General features: G+C 37.1%; 2 protein-coding genes across 5 annotated transcripts in view; one reads left to right on the forward strand and one right to left on the reverse strand.

Annotated features, from left to right (window-relative positions):
• The window catches only part of ndor1 (NADPH dependent diflavin oxidoreductase 1), a 59,454-nt gene that overhangs the window by 2,831 nt on the left and 33,016 nt on the right, over positions 1 to 23,607 (forward strand). Inside the window, exons 9-15 of one of the 4 annotated variants that reach the window (XM_051664789.1) lie at positions 835 to 1,052; positions 1,362 to 1,469; positions 1,798 to 1,912; positions 2,029 to 2,172; positions 4,012 to 4,130; positions 4,469 to 4,563; positions 21,257 to 22,835. In XM_051664789.1, coding sequence (XP_051520749.1) covers positions 835 to 1,052; positions 1,362 to 1,469; positions 1,798 to 1,912; positions 2,029 to 2,172; positions 4,012 to 4,130; positions 4,469 to 4,563; positions 21,257 to 21,401 — 944 coding nt within the window. In that variant the 3' untranslated portion in view covers positions 21,402 to 22,835. Of the gene's footprint in view, positions 1 to 834; positions 1,053 to 1,361; positions 1,470 to 1,797; positions 1,913 to 2,028; positions 2,173 to 4,011; positions 4,131 to 4,468; positions 4,564 to 6,439; positions 9,759 to 21,256; positions 22,836 to 23,607 lie in introns of those variants that run through there. The other 3 variants (XM_051664788.1, XM_051664790.1, XM_051664791.1) reach the window with 3 other exon arrangements.
• ntmt1 (N-terminal Xaa-Pro-Lys N-methyltransferase 1) lies at positions 10,325 to 21,218 on the reverse strand. Its single transcript, XM_051664793.1, has 4 exons — positions 20,771 to 21,218; positions 18,620 to 18,794; positions 12,327 to 12,579; positions 10,325 to 11,592 (listed from the first exon to the last, which is right to left on the reverse strand). The coding sequence occupies exons 1-4, from the start codon at positions 20,815 to 20,817 to the stop codon at positions 11,336 to 11,338; spliced, it is 732 nt and encodes a 243-aa protein (XP_051520753.1). The 5' UTR covers positions 20,818 to 21,218; the 3' UTR covers positions 10,325 to 11,335.

The following is a 23,607-nucleotide window of genomic DNA, read 5'->3' on the forward strand; positions in this document are numbered from 1 at the left end:
AAACCACAGTAAAAGTAGGCTACCCCAGGTGCTATTCTAAACTATGATTGGTCATTTCCGAAGCCGGAGGTGGGCCTTTGATAAAACTAGGTAGAACTTTGTTGGGAGAAAGATGCCTGAGGTTGTTCCTGGCAGGCTACTCAGCCTTACAGGCTCCATATGTCTTTCTAACAAGTCAGTCCACTGGCGGCCATCTTTGGAATGCTGTTGGGCAGCTATTTTTCTATGTAAACTTGCAGCATACAAGAGCAGTTCCTATCTACTTGAATGGGGAAAGACCGAAATCTCCAAAATGGTTGGTCAGGATTACGATCAAAGAATATATTTCAAATCAGCAGTCAAATCTGACAACACTGGTATCATAAATTGTATTTGTATTTGTGTGATTAACAGACTGACATTTAAGTTGTTATGCACTCTCAAATCCAATCAAATAATTGATCAACTCCTGGTAAACAGCACACAAATTAAATACGGATATTTAAATACATCAAAATCTACTGTGATGGTAGAAGAGAGAGCTGTATAATTGAACAGAGCCGACTAATAATTTAGAGTGCATTCAAACAGCCTTTATCAAATAGTGCATTATTTACTGCTACTTTTGTATTTAAATTGATTTTATATGTAACAGTCATAATTTTTTTTATTAAGAACTTATTTATATTAATAAGTATTCGACATAAATGGATGAAACATTGTGTAGGCAACTACAGTATTGCCCCTTAATAAAAAAAAATGGTATTTTTGACACTGGTCCCTTCCCTGTACCAGTTAGAGCACAATTAAATTTCATGTTTAAAAAGAAAGTTTGTGTTTCTCTCCTTTATGTAGCAGCAGTTCCTGCACGTCTCCCTCAGCCCTGCTCCATTCGCTTTCTGGTGGAACAGTTTCTGGACATTTCTGCCGTTCCACGTCGCTCCTTCTTTGAGCTGTTGGCCACTTTTTCCACTAATGAACTGGAGCGTGAAAAACTGCTGGAGTTTAGCTCTGCTCAGGGCCAGGATGCTCTTCATGCCTACTGCAACCGACCCCGTCGAACAGCCCTGGAGGTGAGAGATCCCAGTGACTGTTGGAATATGGAACAATATGCTTTTTTAAAAAACCTTTGCTCTGTTGCTCTGATTTTCTAGGTATCCTAGTTTCTATGAGTTTATAACAGTAAATAATCCTTTAGTAGTCAATATTTCCAATGTTAACACACAGGAAATAAAACTATTTGTAAAATTACTATTAAACTTTGGACCGGTCTCTTGCACTTACCCTATGGATAAACTTAAACACTTCTGGGTAGACCACCATTTCAATGCATTTCTATACTGGCATTTACTATTAATACCTTTTTTTTTTTTTTTTTTTAGGCACTGGCAGACTTTCCTCACACCACAGCTGAGCTGACTGTTGACTACCTGTTGGATCTTTTCCCTGAAATCCAGCCTCGCTCCTTCTCCATCGCCTCTTCGCTCTTGGTACTAAGTATTGTAACTATTGATACATTATCCGTGTCATCTGCAGCAGTTGTTTTATTTTACTGCTACAACCAATTAGAAATTTCTCTTTGAGTTTTATAAATGGCAAATGTTGGACCAATACAAGTGCTAATTTAGTTGCACTATGTTTTTCTGTACTAGAGTTTCGTGTACATATTTTGCACATTCTTATTTGTTTCACAATTTCTGAAGCCTGGAGAATGTTGCTCTGTAGGGTCTTGTATATAAGCTCCTGTTATATTATACTGTGTTGTGTAAGTGCCAAGCATTGCTGCAAATATTGGCTTCCACCCTCTGTCCCCTGCAGGCACATCCTGACCGCATCCAGATCTTGCTTGCAGTGGTGAAATATAAAACCATTCTTCATAAGCCACGCAAGGGACTGTGTTCTTCCTGGCTGGCATCTCTGGATCCCTCTAAAGGTGGGTGTGATCTACCTGGAGGAATTAAAAGTCAAAAACAGTAGTGAGTAATACATCAAACAAGATATGTAATTTGTACAAATACAGTAGTTCAAGTAATCTGTTTTTTTGGGTAGAGATTTTTGTCCCCCTGTGGGTGAAGAAGGGGAGCTTGAGTTTCCCTCAGGACCCAGACACCCCTGTGATAATGGTTGGGCCAGGGACAGGTGTGGCTCCCTTCAGATCTGCTATACAGTTGAGGACTACTCAAGGGAAGATGGGTGAGGAAAACTGATTTTGAAAAGTGATGGTCAAACATAAGGCAAACATGTATTTTATTAATAAGGTTTAATGTGAGGAACACATCTTCCTTTAAAGGAATAGTTCACCCAAAAATAAAAACCCTGTCCTTATTTACTCATCCTCCTGTTGTTCCAAATCTGTATGCTGTTATTTTTTTTCTATTCATGAAAGGATAATTTGAAAAGATCCTCACACAGTTCTTTTCCATAAAATGAAAGTTCAAAGTAACCACGGCTGTCAATCACCAAAAGCACCATAAAGCATCATGTAAGTAGTCAGTCTAAAGCCCAAAGTATACTTTTTTCAGACACGAATGCCGAGCGTCCGCGTACAAATCTCGTCATCAACACAGTGCTGGAGCACTGAACGTGCACAGCACGATTTTTCTAACCCTGCGTCTTCTACCGCACAGAATGCCCATGCTCCTGGAATTATTTGCACTAATTAGTGGGTCCACAAGGTGGCAACAGTCACATTTGAACCGTTGCCGTCACGAAGAAACGCCAGAAGAAGATGTAATTGCAGACAAACATCAGGAGACAAAGGTAAAAAATAACAACAGTAGATGTGCAAGTCAGGAGTGCGTGTGTGAGTTGGTCTGGAGATACCTGTATTTGTGTAACTTGAGTCTGAAGGAATCTAAAGACACCTTTATGTGTCTTAACTCCTGAAGAGAAATAGTCCGGTGTCTCATAGCAGTTGTATCGTGCATGCGCCAACCGCCTGTGTATGCGCGCACAGTAATATGGAGTATACTTTATGACTGTACACAGACGTTGAGTGTTCACGTCAAAATCGAAGTAAACTTTGGGCTTAATTCGTGTTATATTCCAAGTGTGCTAAAGCCATACAATAGCTTTGTGTGAGAAACAGACCCAAATTTAAGTCATGGAATACAGGGATGTGATTTTTAAGGATTAAGCCGGACCTCTATGAATTATCGATTAACTATTCATTCTCTGTTAGCACTTTTCACCCAAACGAGTGTCATTTAACCTTCCCTTGGATGGAGCCACTTTAGAGTTGAGAACGTGCTAGACAGAGGCTACTGATTTTCTCTGTCTACTCTTTATTCAAGGAACTCTGGTTTATTTGAATTAATCCAGAGAAATAAAAGATCATAAATGGTTGGATATAAAATGGGTTTGAACCATTGCCACAGTTGCTGACCGGTGAAACATTTTTATTCTTAGGGGGCAATTCAAGATTGAACAAAGATTGAAATCCCGATATGGCCTTGTTGCATGATTAGTAAACTGCAAATTGCTGCGTTTTTTTTAAACAGTCTGCATTCTGTATTGACTACTTCAGTTAGCGCTGCGTGAGCGAGCGGTGCCCTCTAGTGGCTGTGTGTGGAATGCTGAGCAGCACATCAATATTAGATGATCCAAGGTTCAAATCGCAAGGTGGTGCCAGAGTCTTTGCTCTGTATATTTTCCTGCTTTTTTGTCTTTTTCCGATCACATGCCTAGGACTAATTTGATGTTGCTTTTTTGTTTTTTGGAGCTTGATAGCCATGTTCATTATGAACTTTACTTGTAGGGATAAGAGCATGATATGAGGGGCAAGTAAACTATTCCTTTAAGGCAGTTATGTTTTCATTTATCGCTGCAGAGTTGTCTTATCCCTTATGGCCTTATGAAGAAATGAGTGCCTGATTTGTTACTTTCCAATATACCTTGAAGAATTGTGTTTTGAATCCTGAGTGTACTTTGAAGGCCAAGAACACTTTTTAAAATTAGTTACTGTGTGTTTCCTCTTATGTGTAATGTTGTTGTCATAATACATTCTAACCCAAGTCTTGTCTCCTTTTTCAGCTAATGTGCTGTTCTTCGGCTGTCGGTCTGAATCGAAGGACTTCTACTGTCGATCAGAATGGGAGGAAAAGGTGCAGGCGGGCCAGATGATCCTTTTCACAGCCTTCTCCAGAGACCAGGTAAGACAATAGGACTATCATTTTCCTCTTACCTTGAGAGCACTGCACAGGTGGAGTGTAAAAGTTTATCTCAGATATTATCATCTAACTGAACTGCTGCTGTTTGAACTAGTTCTCAAAACTACATTAAGGACATACGGTAGTGCAAGTAATGGTCATATTATTTCTGAAACAACATTTTAACTGAATGATTTAAACACAAATGAATTAATTTGTTTTTAATGTAATGTATCAAATTTTGTAATTACAGTATTTTATTTTTGCAGCAGGATGTTTCATTTTAAAGGCTGTGGTATACAGTGAGCTAGAGATTTACTTTTAATATGATTCATTTGCAGGAGGATAAAATCTATGTTCAACATCGAGTGAAGGAACAAAGCAAACTTTTATGGGATTTGATAGCTAAGAGGAATGCCTTCTTTTATATAGCAGGGTAAGTCTGCTTCTTCAGCTGCCAACAGGTCAATTCTTTTTAACATCAAAAACTAAAGTATTCTACATGAATAGCTTTGACAAACTAATTTAACAGAAAAATGTGAATATTATAACAGTTGTGCTCATGCCTACTTTTTTTTCTTGCACTATATATCCTAACAAATGTATGGTTGTAAAGCAGCATTGTTTGTATTCTAGATTAGAGCATTATATATAGTGTGTATATATATATATATATATATATATATACACACACACACACTATATATATTATATACGTACAGTTAAAGTCAGAAGTTTACATACACCTTAGCCAAATACATTTAAACTCAGTTTTTCACAATTACTGACATTTAATCTTAGAAAACATCCCCTGTCTTAGGTCAGTTAGGATCACTATTTTAAGAATGTGAAATGTCAGAATAGTAGTAGCGAGAATTATTTCACCTTTTATTTCTTTCATCACATTCCCAGTGGGTTAGAAGTTTACATACACTTTGTTAGTATTTGGTCACATTGCCTTTAAATTGTTTAACTTGAGTCAAATGTTTTGGGTAGCCTTCCACAAGCTTCTCACAATAAGTTGCTGGAATTTTGTCTCATTCCTCCAGACAGAACTGGTGTAACTGAGTCAGGTTTGTAGGCCTCCTTGCTCGCACATGCTTTTTCAGTTCTGTCCACACATTTTTGATCAGATTGAGGTCAGGGCTTTGCCACTCCAATACCTTGTCTTTGTTTGACAAATTTGGAGGGATGCTTGGGGTCATTGTCCATTTGGAAGACCCATTTGTGACCAAGATTTAACTTCCTGGCTGATGTCTTGAGGTGTTGCTTCAAGATATCCACATAATTTTCCTTCCTCATGATGTCATCTATTTTGTGAAGTGCACCAGTTGGGATGGTGTTCTTTGGCTTGCAAGCCTCACCCTTTTTCCTCCAAACATAACAATGGTCATTATGGCCAAACAGTTAAATTTTTGTTTCATCAGACCAGAGGAAATTTCTCCAAAAAGTAAGATCTTTGTCCTCATGTGCACTTGCAAACTGTAGTCTGTCTTTTTTATGGTGGTTTTGGAGCAGTGGCTTCTTCCTTGCTGAGCAGCCTTTCAGGTTATGTCGATATAGGACTCGTTTTACTGTGGATATAGATACTTGTCTACCTGTTTCCTCCAGCATCTTCACAAGGTTCTTTGCTGTTGTTCTGGGATTGATTTGCACTTTTGCACCAAAATACATTCATCTCTAGGAGACAGAATGCGTCTCCTTCCTGAGGGGTATGATGGTTGTGTGGTCCCATGGTGGTACTTGTGTACTGTTATTTGTACAGATGAACATGGTACCTTCGGGCATTTGGAAATTGCTCTCAAGTATGAACCAGTCTTGTGGAGGTCCACAATTTGTTTTCTGAGGTCTTGGCTGATTTCTTTTGATTTTCCCATGATGTCAAGCAAAGAGGCACTGAGTTTGAAGGTAGGCCTTAAAATACTTCCACTGGTACACCTCCAATTGACTCCAATTAGCCTATCAGAAGCTAATAGGCTAATTGCCTAAAGGCTTGACATTATTTTCTGGAATTTTCCAAGCTGCTTAAAGTCACAGTTAACTTAGTGGATGTAAACTTCTGACCCACTGGAATTGTGATATAGTCAATTAAAAGCGAAACAATTTGTCTGTAAACAATTGTTGGAAAAAGTACTCATGTCATGCTCAAAGTAGATGTCCTAAAAGACTTGCCAAAAATATAGTTTGCTAATATTAAATCTGTGGAGTGGTTAAAAAATTAGTTTTAATTACTTCAACCTAAGTGTATGTAAACTTCTGACTTCAACTGTATGTGCAGGGCAGAAATGAGCTACATCTCCCTTTTTATCTAGGAATGCCAAGCAGATGCCCACAGGTGTATGTGATGCACTGAAGGGGATTTTTGAAAATGAGGGTGGCATGTCTGAACATCAGGCACAGGAAATGCTGGATGCCATGGAAAAAGCCGGGCGCTTTCAGAGTGAAACCTGGTCCTGATCTCTTCATTACACCCCTTTCATAGCCTTAATAACCCACACATTCTAAAAGAGAGTTTGAACACAGGTTAAAGGGTGTTATGCTGGTAACTCTGACTCCACTACAAGGTTTAAGACATTATCAAACCTCAATTTTGGTCAGTCCGACCACTCTCCTTCCAAGCAAATACATTATTGCTTTGGAATGTAACTATAGAACCTGTAAGCATATCTGAAGATAATATTTTGTAATTTTGGTCTTTCTCTCTCTCTCTCTCTCTATATTAGGGATGGGCATTTTGGCCATTTTGTCTACTCGTGTACTTGAGGGGTGATGACATATAAATAACTGTATATATAATAACATGTCTGACAAACATATTTGGTTGCTGCATTGCATCTTGTTGTTCCAGTGTATCCTCTTCATTATTATAGGCTGTTATAATATATTATAACAAAGTATATATATTTCAAAGTCAAAATATAATGCATCATATTTTGTCATTATATGAAGGTTCGCTGCCCAACTCAATGAAAGAATGTGCACAATGCGCATCTGTTCTTCCTTAAGGTAACCGTAGTAATCTTAGTAAGAGTGCACCATTTTTTTAGTGACTGTCTGAACCGTCTATTTTCAAATCGTGGTCGGCTTAACAGGAGACACCAAATCCATTGCGTTTCTGATATGCTCGTTAAGTTGAAGTTAAGAAGATGCAGCATTCTGTTTCATTTAGCTGCGCTCTGTCTAGCTGTTTGAAACGCTCGCCTGCTGTATAAATGCGTTGCTTCAGCGCGTTGACTCCACTGCCACACGCCATGTGTGTCTCTCTCTTAGTTGCTATGAGACGTCGCTGACAATCAATGTACCCCTCAAAACCACAACGTAATCAGTCTAAAAAATAAGCTCACTCTTTGACACGTTAGTGTTTAGTTGTCAGGTAATTGTCACTGAATTTCGAATTTCATGATCGATCATTGCTACCACGTCCGAGTACTCATGCCCACCCCTAATATATACACTGCTCAAAAAAATTAAGGGAACACTTAAATCACACATCGGATCTCGATGAACGAAATGTATTGAAGATCAAAATCTTTACTGTACATTGTGTAATTAGTTGAGAACAATATGACGTAACATCGGTCAGTGGAAACCAAAATCACCAACCGATTGAGGGCTGGATTCAAACTCACACCGAAAATCAAAGTAAACAATTGAAATCACAGGCTTTTCCAACTTGCGTGAATTTCATCATGGCAACTCATAATGTGACTCAGTAGTGTGTATTGCCCCCACGTGCCTGTATGCACTCCTGATGACGTCTGGGCATGCTCCTGATGAGATGGCAGATGGTGTCCTGGGGTATCTCCTCCCAGACCTGGATCAGGGCATCAGTGAGTTCCTGGACAGTCAGTGGCGCTACTTGGCGGCGTTGGATGCACCGATACATAATGTCCCAAAGGTTCTCAATTGGATTCAGGTCTGGGGAACATGAGGGCCAGTTAATGGCATCAATGCCTTAGTCATCCAGGAACTGCCTACACACACTGGCCACATGAGGCCGGGCATTGTCCTGCACCAGGAGGAACCCAGGGCCCACTGCACCAGCGTAAGGTCTGACGATGGGTCTGAGGATTTCATCCCAGTACCTAACAGCAGTCAGGGTACTGTTGGCTAGCACGTGGAGGTATGTGCAACCCTCCAAGGATATGCCTCCCCAGACCATCACTGGTCATGCTGGATGATGTTGCAGGCAGCATAGCGTTCACCACGGCATCTCCAGACGTCTGTCACATGTGCTCAGTGTGAACCTACTCTCATCTGTGAAGAGAACGGGGCGCCAATGGCGGACCAGCCAATTCTGGTGTTCTCTGGCGAATGCCAATCGAGCTGTACGGTGCTAGGCTGTGAGCACAGGTCCCACCAGAGGAAGTCGGCCCCTCATGCCACCCTCATGGAGTCTGTTTCTGACAGTTTGGTCAGAAACATGCACACCAGTAGCCCGCTGGAGGTAATTTTGTAGGGCTCTGGCAGTGCTCCTCCTGTTCCTCCTTGCACAAAGGAGCAGATACCGGTCCTGCTGCTGGGTTGATGCCTTTCTATGGTCCTGTCTAGCTCTCCTCGTGCAACGGCCCGTCTCTTGGTATCTCCTCCATGCTCGAGACTGTACTGGGAGACACAGCAAACCTTCTTGTGATGGCATGTATGGATGTGCCATCCTGGAGGAGCTGAACTACCTGTGCAACCTGAATGGGCTGCAGGTACCGCCTCATGCTACCAGTAGTAACAAGGACATTAGCAAAACGCAAAACTAGAGAATAATCAGTCAGGAAGGTTAAGGAGAGAGCAATTGTCTGTGGCCACCACCTGCAAAACCATTCCCTTTTTGGGGGTTGTCTTGCTTTTGCCTTTCCAGTGCACCTGTTGTCACTTTCATTTGCACCAAAACAGGTGACATTGATTCACAATCGCTTAGGCTTCCTAACTGGACAGATTGATATCCCTGAAGTTTAATTGACTTGGTGTTATACTGTGATGATTACGCGTTCCCTTAATTTTTTTGAGCAGTGTGTGTGTGTGTGTGTATATATGTATATATATATTACACACTCACTGAGCACTTCATTAGTAACACTATGGTCCTAATAAAGTGCCCCATGTGGTCTTCTGCTGTTGTAGCACATCCACCCTCAAGTTTTGATGTGTTGTGCATTCTGAGATGCAATTCTGCTCACTAAAATTGTACAGAGGGGTTATCTGAGTTACCGTAGCCTTTGTCAGCTCGAACCAGTCTGGCCATTCTCTGTTGGCCTCTCATCAACCAGGCATTTCCATCTGCAGATCTCTTTAAGTTTTTTGTTTTAGGCACCATTCTGAGTAAACTCTAGAGATTGTTGTGTGTGAAAATCCCAGGAGATCAGCAGTTACAGAAATACTCAAACCAGCCCGTCTGGCAGCAACAACTGTACTATAGTTGAAATCACTAAGATCACATTTCCTCCCATTCTGATGTTTGATGTAAACATTAACTGATGCTACTGATCCGTATGTTCATAGCACTGCTGCCACACGATTCGCTGATTAGATAAGCGCATGAATAAGTAGGTGTACAGGTGTACCTAATAAAGTTCTCAGTGAGTGTGTGTGTGTGTGTGTGTGTGTGTGTATATATATATATATATATATATATATATATGTGTATGTATGTGTGTATATGTGTGTATATATATATATATATATATGTACACATATATACATACATATATGCACATACATATATATATATGCACATACATATATATATATATATATATATATATATATATATACATATATATGCACATACATATATATATATATTATATATATATATATATATATATATACATACACACACACACGGTCAAAAGTTTTGAACACTTGACTGAAATGTTTCTCATGATCTTAAAAATCTTTTGATCTGAAGGCATGTGCTTAAATGTTTGAAATTAGTTTTGTAGACAAAAATATAATTATGCCACCGTATTAATTTATTTCATTATAAAACTAAAATTTAATTAAAAAAAAAAAAAGTTTTTGAAATTGATGACTTGGACCAGATAATAAAGAAAAGCAGCCAATAAGTGCCCAACATAGATGGGAACTCCTTCAATACTGTTTAAAAAGCATCCCAGGGTGATACCTCAAGAAGTTGGTTGAGAAAATGTCAAGAGTACATGTCTGCAAATTCTAGGCAAAGGGTGACTACTTTGAAAATGCTAAAATATAACACAGTTTTGATTTATTTTGGATTTTGTTTAGTCACAACATAATTCCCATAGTTCCATTTGTTATTCCATAGTTTTGATGACTTTACTATTATTCTAAAATTCATTGTTCATATTGTACAAGAATTATTGTTCATCATTTGATCCTCTGATTCCAAATTCTATTGATTTAAATTTTAATTAAAAAATTGGAAATACATTTGTAATTACCTGTTCCCTTTTTTGAAAATCGTTTAAATAATTTTTTAATAAAATAAAGGAACTGATTCTTTGTTTCATGCTACATTAACGGCCCAAAGACAGTAAGTATAGCTCATTTAGTCCAAAAAAAATAAAAAAATAAAGGTGCTCATTTGTGGAAAAATAAAAATAATTAAGAATTTAAACACTGATATATTTAATACAGTGAATCTGTAGAATAACATTTTCATTCAGAGACAGCTCAGATATTACTTTAAGAAAAAATAAAACCTGTGGTTCACTTTAGAGTAGCTATAAATATACACATAAACTTGTATAGACTCAAATTCTCATAATTAAAATGTTTTCATTCACTCTGTTCTGACCCACAGATACATGCTAAACTCTGTTTTAACAGTCTTAAGTAGATCCACTTATAAACATAAGAGGTGGCATGCATAGATTATATTTTTTCATATTGGTTCTCTGTGGTAAAACCCTATTTCCCCAGACTTTGTATTGAATATCAGTTGGAGTGTAAAGCTATTTGGATTTCTGAAAAGCTACCATTAGCCACTTATCCACTATTCATGACCGCTATAAACCCTAACTGTAACATTATCATTTAGAGGTCAGCTGGAACCTTACAACTATCACTTCTTACAAACTTAAAATCCCACAGTCATGTTTCAGGCCTGTGCTATTTTAAAAACAGCAATCACATTGGCAGTAATAAATAGCCTTATGTAGCTAACAATGATCCTAGGCAATTTCCTCTTACATTCATTGGCTTCAAACAAACAGGTTCACACTTGATGCTCGCAGCTATCTGAGAGCGAGAGTGTGGACTTGATAGATCTCCTCAGGGAAGTTCTGCTGCTGCTCCTCACAGATGATGCTGAGTTCAGCCCTGGCCACTAGGCGGTGTAGTAGATTTAGGTCCCGACACACGCTGCTGTCCACATCATCAGGTATTACACCTTCATACGCAACATTATCCTTCACCACAATGAAGCCGTCTGGACGCAGACCACTCCGGCAACGCCTCAAAAATTCCACAAGGTGGTCGTCAGTCAAGTGACCTAGAGATACAGAGAGGGAGTTTGTGTTTGCAAAACATAATGGAAGATTCATGTGGTCATGGTTACTGTTTCCATGGGTAATATTTCTGACTGTAACCATCTAAATTTGATGAGAATGTAACAAAGCATTAATACTTGTTGATGACTAACATAACATTAGGGGTGTGCAGAGTATTAATCTACAAAATAAAACCTATTTAATGGTAAGAGTAATTTTAAATCGCTGTTATGATATAGTTAGTGTATTTTAGGCTAGAAATTGAACCCAAAGTATTTCATAAATTATTTTTTTAAAAATCATCACGTATAATGAATATACAATATACAAATAAATACGTTTGGCATCAGTGTAAAAACATCTGCTATACATTAACATTTGAGTTAAAAACAAAATAATCAAAACTGTAATACATTATAAATAATACTGGATGAGCCATGTTTGAAGGCATTGTAAAATAGCAATATATGCAGACCTGTGAACACACATCAACTGAATTCTATATTAATTCACAAAGATGTGTTGTTGCTTGGCAGCAGTAAACAACCTTCACCGTGTTTAGACCAGATGTAAGCAGAATGTCACCGCATGCAAAAAACTAAACTGCACTCAGTATAATAAATCCATCTACGACAGTTTGAAGAGTATGGCATAGTTTCTAGCTTGGTGTCGGATCCCAATTGTTATTATCAAAACTCTGATTGTTTAGCCACACAAAAGCAATATTATGCCTTACCAATCACCCACTGGATCCATATGACATCATAGCGTTCCGGCTGGGGCTGAAATTCCTGCAGGCCACAGCAGTAGTAGTTCTCTACCCGCTTGCCCTCCTCACCCAGATATGTACGAGCTTTATCCAGGAACTCCTGAGTGACGTCCACTAGGTCCACCGTTTGAAAGAGCGGCAGGAGCAGCCGCTTGGTGATACGGCCAATTCCAGCCCCACAGTCCAGAGCACAACCAGTCCCAGTTTTACCCTGGCCTTCCTTAAGGCAGAACAAATCGGAAACCAAAAACGAATGTGTGATTTTCATGTACTTTTAAATTTTAAAAAGCTAACTGTCCTAATTTACCTCCACTTAAACCTTCTGTTGCAGAGTAACTATGGACAAGATTAGTGCCTTACATTTTCAAAATACTCAACCAAATAATTAGTCGATTTGACCTAGCAGTGAACTAGAAGTCAAAATAGTAGAATGTCATAAGATATATGATCATGGCTGAACAATAAGGATGGCCTGCTGGTCCGTGGCCTGTGTAAGAGAGTTTCGGGCCAGTTGACATAACTGTCACTTGCTCCATTGAGCCAGTGCTGGGTCGCTAAATGTTACATCTTGTAACTGTTTTTATGTCTTGCAACTTAAACATTATATTTCAGTTGTGTAATGAACTAGGGCTGGGCGACATGAAGATATATATCGTGGCGACAATATAAAGTGTCAATCGACAGAGATTTTTATAAGTCTCTAATAATAATATTGGTCAACAACATCAGACTGAAATGTGGCATAATCTGAAATTTAGCATTATGGTAAGAATGATTTGAAAGTTGAGTGTTTTTGGAAGTATTTAATTCATTGACTGGATTATCCAAAAATAGGCAGTACAATATGTTTATTTAATGTACAAATTATTTTTTATTGATTTTCCCAAAAAATTTACTAGGCTATATCATGATATACACTACCGGTCAAAAGTTTAGGGTCACTTACTCGTTCTTTATTATTTATTTTTTGTTTTACATTTTAGAATAATAGTAAAGTCATCAAAACTATGGAATAACAGAAATGGAACTGTGGGAATTATGCTGTGACAAAAACAAAAAAAAAAATTCCAAAATTAATCGAAACTGTGTTATATTTTATTTTTAAATTGCCTAAAAATCCTTAAAACAAGATACATTTACTTGAGAAGCAACATAGAGAGTATGTATCTTAAATATAAGTGTATTTTGTATATAAGTGTATTTTTTTATACAAGTATTTTTTCACTTGGTTATACTTCTGCAAGTGCAGTAAAGACAAAATATACTTATATTCAAGATCTATTCTCTAAAAGCAAGTCTAAATATCTTATGCTACTTCTCAGGTGAATACATTTTTTTATTTTTTTTTAAAAGGATTTTTATTTATTTTAAAATATTTGTATTTTTAATATTTTATTCAACATTCTCAGATAACAATTTTTTCTTCTGCAGTATAGCTGCTAAAGAAAATGCATGTTGTTTTAAAGGAGTTTTAGATTTAATTTTATACTGGAAAACAATCCAAAACAAAACAAATCAAAAACATATTTTGTTGCAGTGTATAACGGGGTGAAGACTACCCTTTCTCACCTTTCTGTTCACTTCAATCCATCTTTAACTCACAAAAAAACAAACTCTCTCTTATTAATAAAGCTGCGTATTGCCAATTTTCTTCCTGATAAGAAATGCACAGTGACATATATTATGATTCAATAAGTTACAATCCATCACGTTATAATCTAGCTGCAGCAAGCATGCGTGCTCGAGGGATGAACGTCCCCACGACACAGTGTGCCTCAGCCGGGTGCAGTTTCAATCTCTTTTTCTTAGATTTGGACATTCAAGCAACTCATAGAAGAGGTACTGACCACATAGAGAAATGCCAGTTTCGGAGTTTGTAGTTATTTACATGATCTGCTTCCGTATTATTTAAACTTTAATAAAGCTATAAAGCATTAAATATAACTGCATTTAAGATGTAACGCCAGGTTGTTTCCTTTAAAGACGCTCGACGCACAAGTTTTGCTCCAGCTCCACTTATTCCACAATGAGAGTGCTTCTGTAGTTACTTATTTTGTATTTTTGCATTATAATTCCCTCATACTTTGCGATCTACATCACCTGAAGCTGTTTGGAAAATTTAGAGTGCATCTGGACTGTGAGCTATTTTCTTTTTCAAATTGGCCTGGTTGCTAGGGAGGGTAGAGTCACGTGGGGTAACCTCCTAGTGGTTGCTATAATGTGGTTCGCTCTTGGTGGAGCGCGTGGCGAGTTGTGCGTGGATGCCGCGGAGAATATCGTGAAGCCTCCACATGCACTATCTCCACGGTAACACACTCAAGCCACGTGAAAAGATGCGCGGGTTGATGGTCTCAGACGTGGAGGCAACTGAGATTCGTCCTCCACCACGCGTATTGAGTCACTACGCCACCACGAGGACTTAAAGCGCATTGGGAATTGTGCATTCCAAATTGTGGCGAAAAGGGGAGAAAATATATAAAAAAAAAATAAAAAAAACATTCCGTAATTGTTCACCCCTTGTTCTGTTCTCCGTTCATATTTACATTTATGCATTTGGCAGACGCTTTTATCCAAAGCGACTTACAGTGCCCTTATCACAGTGACAATCCCCCTGGAGCAACCTGGAGTTAAGTGCCTTGCTCAAGGACACAATGGTGGTGGCTGTGGGGATTGAACCAACAACCTTCTGCTTAACAGTTCAGTGCTTTAGTCCACTACGCCACCACCACTCATATCTCGGGCAAAATTTTTTTGGCTATACCCATTCCAGCAAAAGATGACTAATTTAGATGTACTACGTGTCTACTTGAAGCTTAGTTAGGTTCACAATAATCAACAGTGTACTTGTATGAAAGCTACTAAATTAAAACTTACCACTGTGAAACGTCCTGCTCAAGTTGTGCTTGTGAAGGTGGTTTGTGTCGATCAGCTTGTTCTTCCAAACTTTAATTATTTCATTCATTATCAGACTCGGGCTAGAGCTGGTACGGCAAAAAACGATGCCACTGTTACCATAGTTATAGTAGTGTTTACAGCTGCTCAGGAAGACTCGGGAGCTGAATATGGGCTCTTTAATAATAATATCTCAATATATTAAATAACCATAATGTTAAAGACTTTATTATTACAACTTTAATACAATAATACATATACAGAACAATGACTTTCAGTGTTTGAATCAATCATATCTCTCACTAAACACTGTGAAATGTTTATTTTTGCCTTATTTTATTCAGTTGGCATGGCTCATTCCATATCTTGATAATTGCTGCAATACCATAGATGATAAATTTCCTCCTCTATGATATACTGCATTATATTAGTTTTGTACAGTATGTTAACTTAATAGCCAAAATATTTGGACATACGTGAATGAGAATAAACCTGAAATAGGAATGTGTTTTAGTCACAATGCACATTATGTTGTTTAGAGACGATTTAGAATGTTACAAATGGCTATTTCTATTTAAATAAATGTATTCTTAAAATGTTCTGTTTGTCCAAGAATCCTCTTGCAGCAATGCAGGTCTTTGCATTTAGAAGCTGCTAATTTAGGACCTGTGAGGAGTCTGTTTCTCAAACTAAAGACTGTGATTTACTTGTCTTTTTGTTGTGCATCTGGGCTGTCCACTTCCCTCTCTATCCTGGTTAGAAATTCTTTTTTCAAAATAGTAATGCATAATAGTAATAGCCTTCATCTCCCTAAAACAACAGACTTTAGGAGAAAATTGAATTTCAGGAGGAATGTGTTTCTTTTTGCCTATTTTTAAAACCAAAATTTGACTTGCAAGTGTAAAGCAACTTGTAAGAACTCAATACCTCAGCAAATGGGAGAAAAACCCACTGTATTGTGATTTCCGCATGGTAGTGCAACCATTTTCAATTGTTCTAATAATAAGAACATTTTCTTGAGTACCAAATTAGCACTTTAGAATGCTTTTGTAAGGAATAGGTGACAGTATATGTTTGCCATCACGGGTAAAGAAAAAATGGAATAAATATCACTTAAATTATTTCAAACCGTAATAATAATTTGCAATTAATGATTTTGGCAGTATTTTGGTGAAAGGAAGCATCAATTCTTTCAAGGACAAAAATTCCTGTTCTAAAAAATGAACGCGTATATACTATATCTAATAACATTTTCATAAAGTAACTTGTAATGTAGATTTTCGGCAAACTACATATTTACTCTTACTTGAGTCATAATATTTCTCAGTAGGGCTGAAACGATTAGTTGACGTTATCGAAAACGTCAACAATGAAAAATTGTCTACCAAATTTTCGCTGTCGAATAGTCGTTTGATCTTGAATGTAACATGAGATCACATTAAACTCTAATGATGGTGCACGAGAGGAGCACCGCAGCTTGTGCCTGATTGAGGAGAGGAAGAACACACAGCTCACAGATGCACTCCAAACTTTCCAAACAGTTTTAGGTGATGTAGATCGAAAAGTATGAGGATTTATACAAAAATACAAAATAAGTGCATACAGAAGCACAGTCGTTGTGAAATAATGCGGAGCCGGAGCTGCCGTGCCGCTTAAGCAAAACTTGCATGTCAGAGCGTTTTTAAAGGAAACGCCTTGGTGTTATATCTTTAATGTACCCTTTATTAAAGTTCAAATAATAAGGAAGCAGGTCATGTAAGTACAAACTCCAAACTCTTTCTCTGTGTGGTCAGTGCCTCTTCTACGAGTTGCATGAAGTGACCCAATCTAAGGGGGAGAGGTTGAAACTCCACCTGTCTGATACACACTCTGGCGCGGGGACGCTTGTCCCTCGCACACGCGGCTCATGACATATTGAATACAAATATATATGTGTTGTGGTGTGTATTTTATCATGAAGAAAATCTGCGATATGCAGCTCTATTATGAGAGAGTTTGTTTGTTTTTTGTGAGTTAAAGATGGATCGAAGTGAACAAAAGAGAGGGTAGTCTTTGCCCATAATAAGTTTTTGATATGGCTTTTTTCCAATATAAATCTATGAAACTCCTTTTTAAACAATGTACATTTACTTTAGGAGCTATACTGCAGAAGAACAATGTGTTATCTGAGAACTTTAAATATAATATTAAATACTTATAATATCTAAAAATCGAGACACATTTACCTGAGAAGCAACATAATATATTTAGACTTGCTTATTCTCTTAAAGCAAGTCTAAATATCTTATATGTTGTTCCTCAAGTAAATGTATCTTGTTCTAAGGATTTTTAGATATTTTAAAATTGAAAACAAGACAAAACACTTGATAAGATTATTTTTTTGCAGTGATTTTTTTTCTGGATTAAACTTAAAAGTATTTTTTTTTTCTTTAATTCAGTGAATGTCATTAAGAGGTATTTTTAAAAGATGATTTTATCCTCTTTTAATGTTAGTAAGCACGTTTAATACAACCTTTTAAGCCAAGGCACAAGCTGAATGGTCAGTTACGAGCTAATGATTAATTATGCTCTAATCGCCCAAATAGTCGAATAATCGTTCTAATAATCGTTAAGATTTGTCAATTATCAAAATAATCATTAGTTGCAGCACTATTTCTCAGTACTTCTACTTGACCTCAAGTGAATTATTTCTTCAGTAGCAGTACTTTTACTTGAATTAAAAAAAAAAAATCAGTACTCTTTCCACCACTGACAGGGAACAACTATCGTTGAAACAGACAACGATATATATAAGATATAGTTCCACAGGAAAAAAATACACTATGAATCAGTGTTATTATAGTTAATGAAATTAACTAAAATTATTTTCTCTAACTAAAATGCATCTCTCTAACTAAGTTTACCATAATGAAAACACCCCTGGGATTCAGGCTATACCTTTTGTAAAGGTCAATGTCAACATTATAATATTTATCATATAAGAATATTATATTATTAAAACACATCGACTCAATTGTGATTCAGGCGATACCTTTCTAAGCGGTCAACGTCATAATAATATTCTAATACATAGTTTTTAATGTGGATTGACGACAGCAGCCATTATTCTATAAGTCCTCAAGACGACTTCTAAGATGTCGTGGGTTTAGGAGCTACTTTTAGTGTTAAAATGCTTCATGAATTACTCTTAGATGAAAATTTTACAAATCCTAATATTAGAAGTGACACACCCCTAATTTTTAAGAGTTGCTCCTAAATTTCCACGTTAGGAGCTACTTTTAGCCTTAAGATTTTTTGGGAATACGGGCCCTGAGCTAAAGAAAAAATCCTTTTAGTTGAGCTCTAATTATTGTAGAATGGTTTCTCACCCCAAGGAATTTTTGGAGGAACTTTTTGGAGCCATTAATGTCAATGCTGGAAATGCTGCCATAACCTCCCAGCATTCCATCCACAGTGGGTGGGACTTCCCTCCAGTAGTGTTCTGCCTTCGAGTAAAAGACTGTCCCATCTTCTATCAAATGGTCCTCCATCCTTGTGCAACTCCTGACCACAGAGATGAAAGAAGCGGTTGTTTTTATTATTATTATTATTTTAACACAGATCTGAGATCACTTGCCTAAAATGGAAAGCCCATACTGGGGTTTTGGCTGGAGAGTCCAGGCACTTATACAGCTCTAAATGGGAGTCATTCATGGAAGTAGTTGACATCACATGAACATTAAAGGGATTGTTAACCCAAAAATGAACATTTTCTCATAATTTTCTCACCCTCATGCCATCCCAGATGTGTATGACTTTCTTCAGCTGAACACAAACGAAGATTTGTGTAAGAATATCTCAACCCTATAGGTCCTTTCAATACAAGTAAATGGTGGCAAGAACTTTGAAGCTCCAAAATCTGAAAATTGAAGCGATGCAATCACTTTGGGTGAAAAACAGATCAATATTGAAATCCTTTTTTACTCTAAATATCCACTTTCACTTTCAGAATATGAAGAGAGGGAAAGTGGAGATTTAGAGTAAAAAAGGACTTAAATATTTATCTGTTTCTTACCCACACCTATCATATCGCTTCAGAAGATATGGATTTAACCACTGAAGTTTTATGGATTACTTTTATGCTGCCTTTGTGCTTTTTGGAGCTTGAGTGTTTCCCAAACCTGTTCCTGGAGGCCCCCCAACACTACACATTTTGAATATCTCCCTAATCAAACACACCTGATTCAGCTCATTAGCTCATTAGTACTGACTCCAAGACCTGAATTGTGTGTATCAGAAAAGGGAGATATACAAAATGTGCAGTGTTTGGGGGCCTCCAGGAACAGGGTTGGGAAACACTGGTCTGGACACCATTTACTTGCATTGAAAGTACCTACAGAGCTAAATATTCTTCTAAAAATCTTCGTTTGTGTTCTGCAGAAGAAAGAAAGTCATACACATCTGGGATGGCAGGAGGGTGAGTAAATGAGAGAATTTTCATTTTTGGGTGAACTATCCCTTTAACTGTGTTTATGTATTGTTAAGTGTATATCTAGGTACTGTGACTGGTCCCGTTTTTCGAAATGTCAATATTTCTAGTCAACTTAGCTTGATATATCAAGCTTATTTTCACTTCACTTAAATAACCCTGGCTGTCTGTGTGACCATTTTTATTTTATTTTTTATTTTTATTTTTTTTAAGTATCTATTTCATGTAGTCTTAATATATCAAAAAATGCTAATTATACAAGAATTAGGCCTAGAAAAAATTGTTTTAGATTCGATATTGCATGTCACACTGCTTGACATGTCATGTCAACTACCCAGTTACTGCATGGAAATGTTTTTAATTAAACAAACACCATTAATATACAACTAAACTCCACTGCCATTTCAACAGTAGAATTTATTCAATGAAAGGGTAAAGAGCCAAACATCGTTTTCAAATTGTTATGGTTTTATAAATTCCATGAGGTCCCTGAGCAACCAGGACACAGAATGTAACTTTACTCCAAACAACATACTGCCAGCCACCTGGATCCAAATGTAGCTCTGCTCAGTGCGAGCTCAGCTGTCAGAAAGCATCATGAAGAGCACTTTAAAGTACAATTTTAAACCTGACTGACAGATTGGCGAATATGTAGGCCTATGACTTGTACAGCAATTTATTACAACCATGTCCTAACTAAAAATGTAAACATGGAGGATATTCAGAATCTACCAAGACACACACCCATTCAGTAAATTGTCTGTCAATTTTCAACATGTGTAGTGTCTATTAATATGGGATAATAATGGGATCTGTGTAAACAACTGATACTGTTTTAACCTTTACTCGCAATACTCACTGAATTTACTGACTTAAAATTGTCATACAGTCTTCGTGCTGTTGTTAAATGTGTCTTGTCGTTTAGCTATATTTTGGTGGTGATGAAAAGTTACGTGTTAACACACAACTCTCAATCACAGGCTTTCATTGAGGTTCGGTTACCTCAGTACAGTATGTTTTGCAGTAATTCGGACAGTAAACATCAACATACCTTTGCATTCGTGCCCTCGCTGACTGTCGTGTCTTGCAATCGCTCATGTCACGACTGAACAACTGTACCACAATTTCCCCATGGAAGCATTTCTAACACCTGCTTGTCTAGCGCAGAAATGCTGCCCACTGTACGTCATTTCCTTATTTTAGTTACAGGTTTCCTTTCGGCTAGATTTTTTTCATTTGTCTCCATCTAGTGGCCGCTATTAAACTTGCATTCACCTAATCACAGTGTTCAAGTTTTTTTCTCTCCAGTGTTTATTTAATCTGACAGTCAGACATACAGTGTATACAGTAGTGGCTTAAAATATTGGCTCCCTTGGGAAAAATGAAACAAAAATCTGAATTGTTTATCCTTTTGATCTTTGATTCAATTCAAAGAATATAGTTCTGATGTGCGGCAAAAGGTTGTTGAGCATCACAAAATGGAAAGTGACTATAAGTAAATAGCCAAAGAATTGATAATATCCATTTCCACCATCAGGGCAACAATTAAGAGGTTCCAATCAACTGAAGATCTTAAGAATTGGCCTGGAAAAGGATATGTGTCTATATTGTCTCCACACACAGTGAGGAGGATGGTTCAAGTGGTCAAAGAATCTCCAAGGATCACAGCTGGAGAATTGTAGAAATGTGTTTGGTCTTGGGGTCAGAAAGTCTTTAAAAAAAAAAAAAAAAATCAGACATCACCTACATCACCACAAGTTGTTTGGGAGGGTTTCAAGAAAAAAAAAAAAAAAAGCCTCTGCTCTCATCCAACAACAAACTCAAGTGTCTTCAGTTTGCCAGACACTACTGAAACTTCAAGTGTGAGTGGGTTCTATGGTCAGATGGAAAAAAAAAAAAAAAAAAAGAGCTTTTTGGCAGCAAACACAAGATGGGTTTGGCGTACACAGAGATGAAGTACTCCGTGCCGACGGTTAAATGTGGTGCTGGATCTTGAATGTTGTGGGGCTGTTTTTCTGCCAGAGGTCCTGGACATCTTGTCTGGATACATGGCATTATGGACTCTATCAAATACCAACAGATAAAAAATCAAAACCTGGCTGCCTCTGCCAGAAAGCTTACAATGGGCCCTGGTTGGATCTTCCAGCAGGACAATGATCCAAAACAAACATCAAAATCAACATAAAAATGGTTCACTGACCACAAAATCAAGGTTCTGCCATAGCCATCCCAGTCCTCTGACCTGAACCCCATAGAAAATTTGTGGGGTGAACTGAAGAGGAGAGTCCACCAACATAGACCTCTGAATAGGAAGGATCTGTAAAGATTCTGTATGGAGGAATGGTCTCAGATCCCTTGCCAGGTGTTCTCCAACCTCATTAGGCATTATAAGAGAAGACTCAGAGCTGTTATCGTGGCAAAGGGAGGTTGAAAAAAGTATTGAATAAAAGGGTGCCAATAATTATTGCCAATGTGTTTTGGAGAAAAATATTAATTTAATAATGAGATATTTCCCGTTTCAATTGTTTTACTTTAAAGTTTAGATTTTTGTGTTTTTTTTTTTTTTAATGAAAGATCAAAAGGCTAAACAATGCAGATTTTTTTTTTCACAGCCTTTGCGCATATTTACCAAGGGTGCCAATATTTTTGGCAACTACTGTACATCACATTGAATAGTAAAGTCAAAATTCAGTGCAAAAAAAAAAAACTTTATACATAGGGGTATACAATACATATTAGAATGAAACTGACAAAGCTCATAGCTTTAATTCTTCATGTTTTGCCAAGTTTTTAAATAAAATATCACTTCTGTCTTAAAGAGTGTAAAATATTTTTATTTTATTTTGCCCATTTACATTTGTGTATTTAATATTTTCTGTAAATAAATTCACAAGATAACTTTTGATCAAAAAATTTATAAATATCTTTACTATAAAGAAACTCTCCTGTCTGTTATTCTGTAATTAATAAATAAATAAAAACTCCAATTTTACCCAAAACATTTTTGCATAAATACATAATGACATAGTTTCTTCTGAAATATTACAAAACACACACTTCCCATCGATATCCAACTTAAATTTTACTAGCACCTGGTTTACAGGATAAATAAGATGAATTATTTTAAAGGAAACTTCCCGTACTTTATTGGTAATACAATACTTTCGCGTGATATTCCATAACGCTTTTCATCAATACAGTCATATATATATATAGAATTCCAAAACGATGAAGAAACTACTGTCATTTCATCATATAAGTATGTTTTTCTTCCTCAAATGCTCTTAAATGACCCAAATATGTTTTCTGTTTGAATTTCAAAGTAATTTATTGGAAGAACTTTATTAGTAAATACACACAATATTGCCAAACTGTGTTGGGTAAGTTACTTCAAAAAAGTAATCCACAACATGTTACTAATTACTGAATTAGTTGAAAATAATTTGAGTTTTAAATGTTCTCATTTTGGGGTGCATGGCCTACAGCTGTCACGGAGATGCAAATAGATGAAAATAATTAATGTTTTAAATCTATTCTGCCCAGCTTCTTGTTTTTTCTGTCTTCTTATCCTGTCTTTTATTTTACTCCCTTTATTACATGACAACATTCTCATTGCTTTCTGTCTCTCCTGTTTATGCTTGTCTCTCCTCCCTCCACAACCCCAAAACTCAATGTTCTCCTCAAATTCTCCTGGGTAGCTCCTCTATTCCTCTTCCTACCTCCCACTTCTGCCTGCTCACCCTTTCTATCTCATTCCATCACAATATACAGATCTGAAATGTAGATGGCGCTCTAACGCATTTTAGCCCTCAAAGATGTGCTCGTCCATAGACATTCAGTCTAATTTTCAGTTCAAGCACCACCCTTGTTGTTTCACTGAATATCTTA

This window comes from Myxocyprinus asiaticus, chromosome 3 (genome assembly GCF_019703515.2).
Source record: "Myxocyprinus asiaticus isolate MX2 ecotype Aquarium Trade chromosome 3, UBuf_Myxa_2, whole genome shotgun sequence".
In the NCBI taxonomy this organism is placed as follows: domain Eukaryota; kingdom Metazoa; phylum Chordata; class Actinopteri; order Cypriniformes; family Catostomidae; genus Myxocyprinus; species Myxocyprinus asiaticus.

Bases quoted from the DNA above. Each gene is read 5' to 3' on its own strand.
- ntmt1 (XM_051664793.1), bottom strand. From the start codon at position 20,817: ATGAGCGATTGCAAGACACGACAGTCAGCGAGGGCACGAATGCAAAG. The intron at 12,580-18,619 runs GTGAGAAACCAT...TTCTGCCTTAAG, and splicing joins TCCTCCAAAAATTCCTTGGG to GAAGGCCAGGGTAAAACTGG. The intron at 11,593-12,326 runs GTAAGGCATAAT...CTGTATCTCTAG, and splicing joins ATGGATCCAGTGGGTGATTG to GTCACTTGACTGACGACCAC.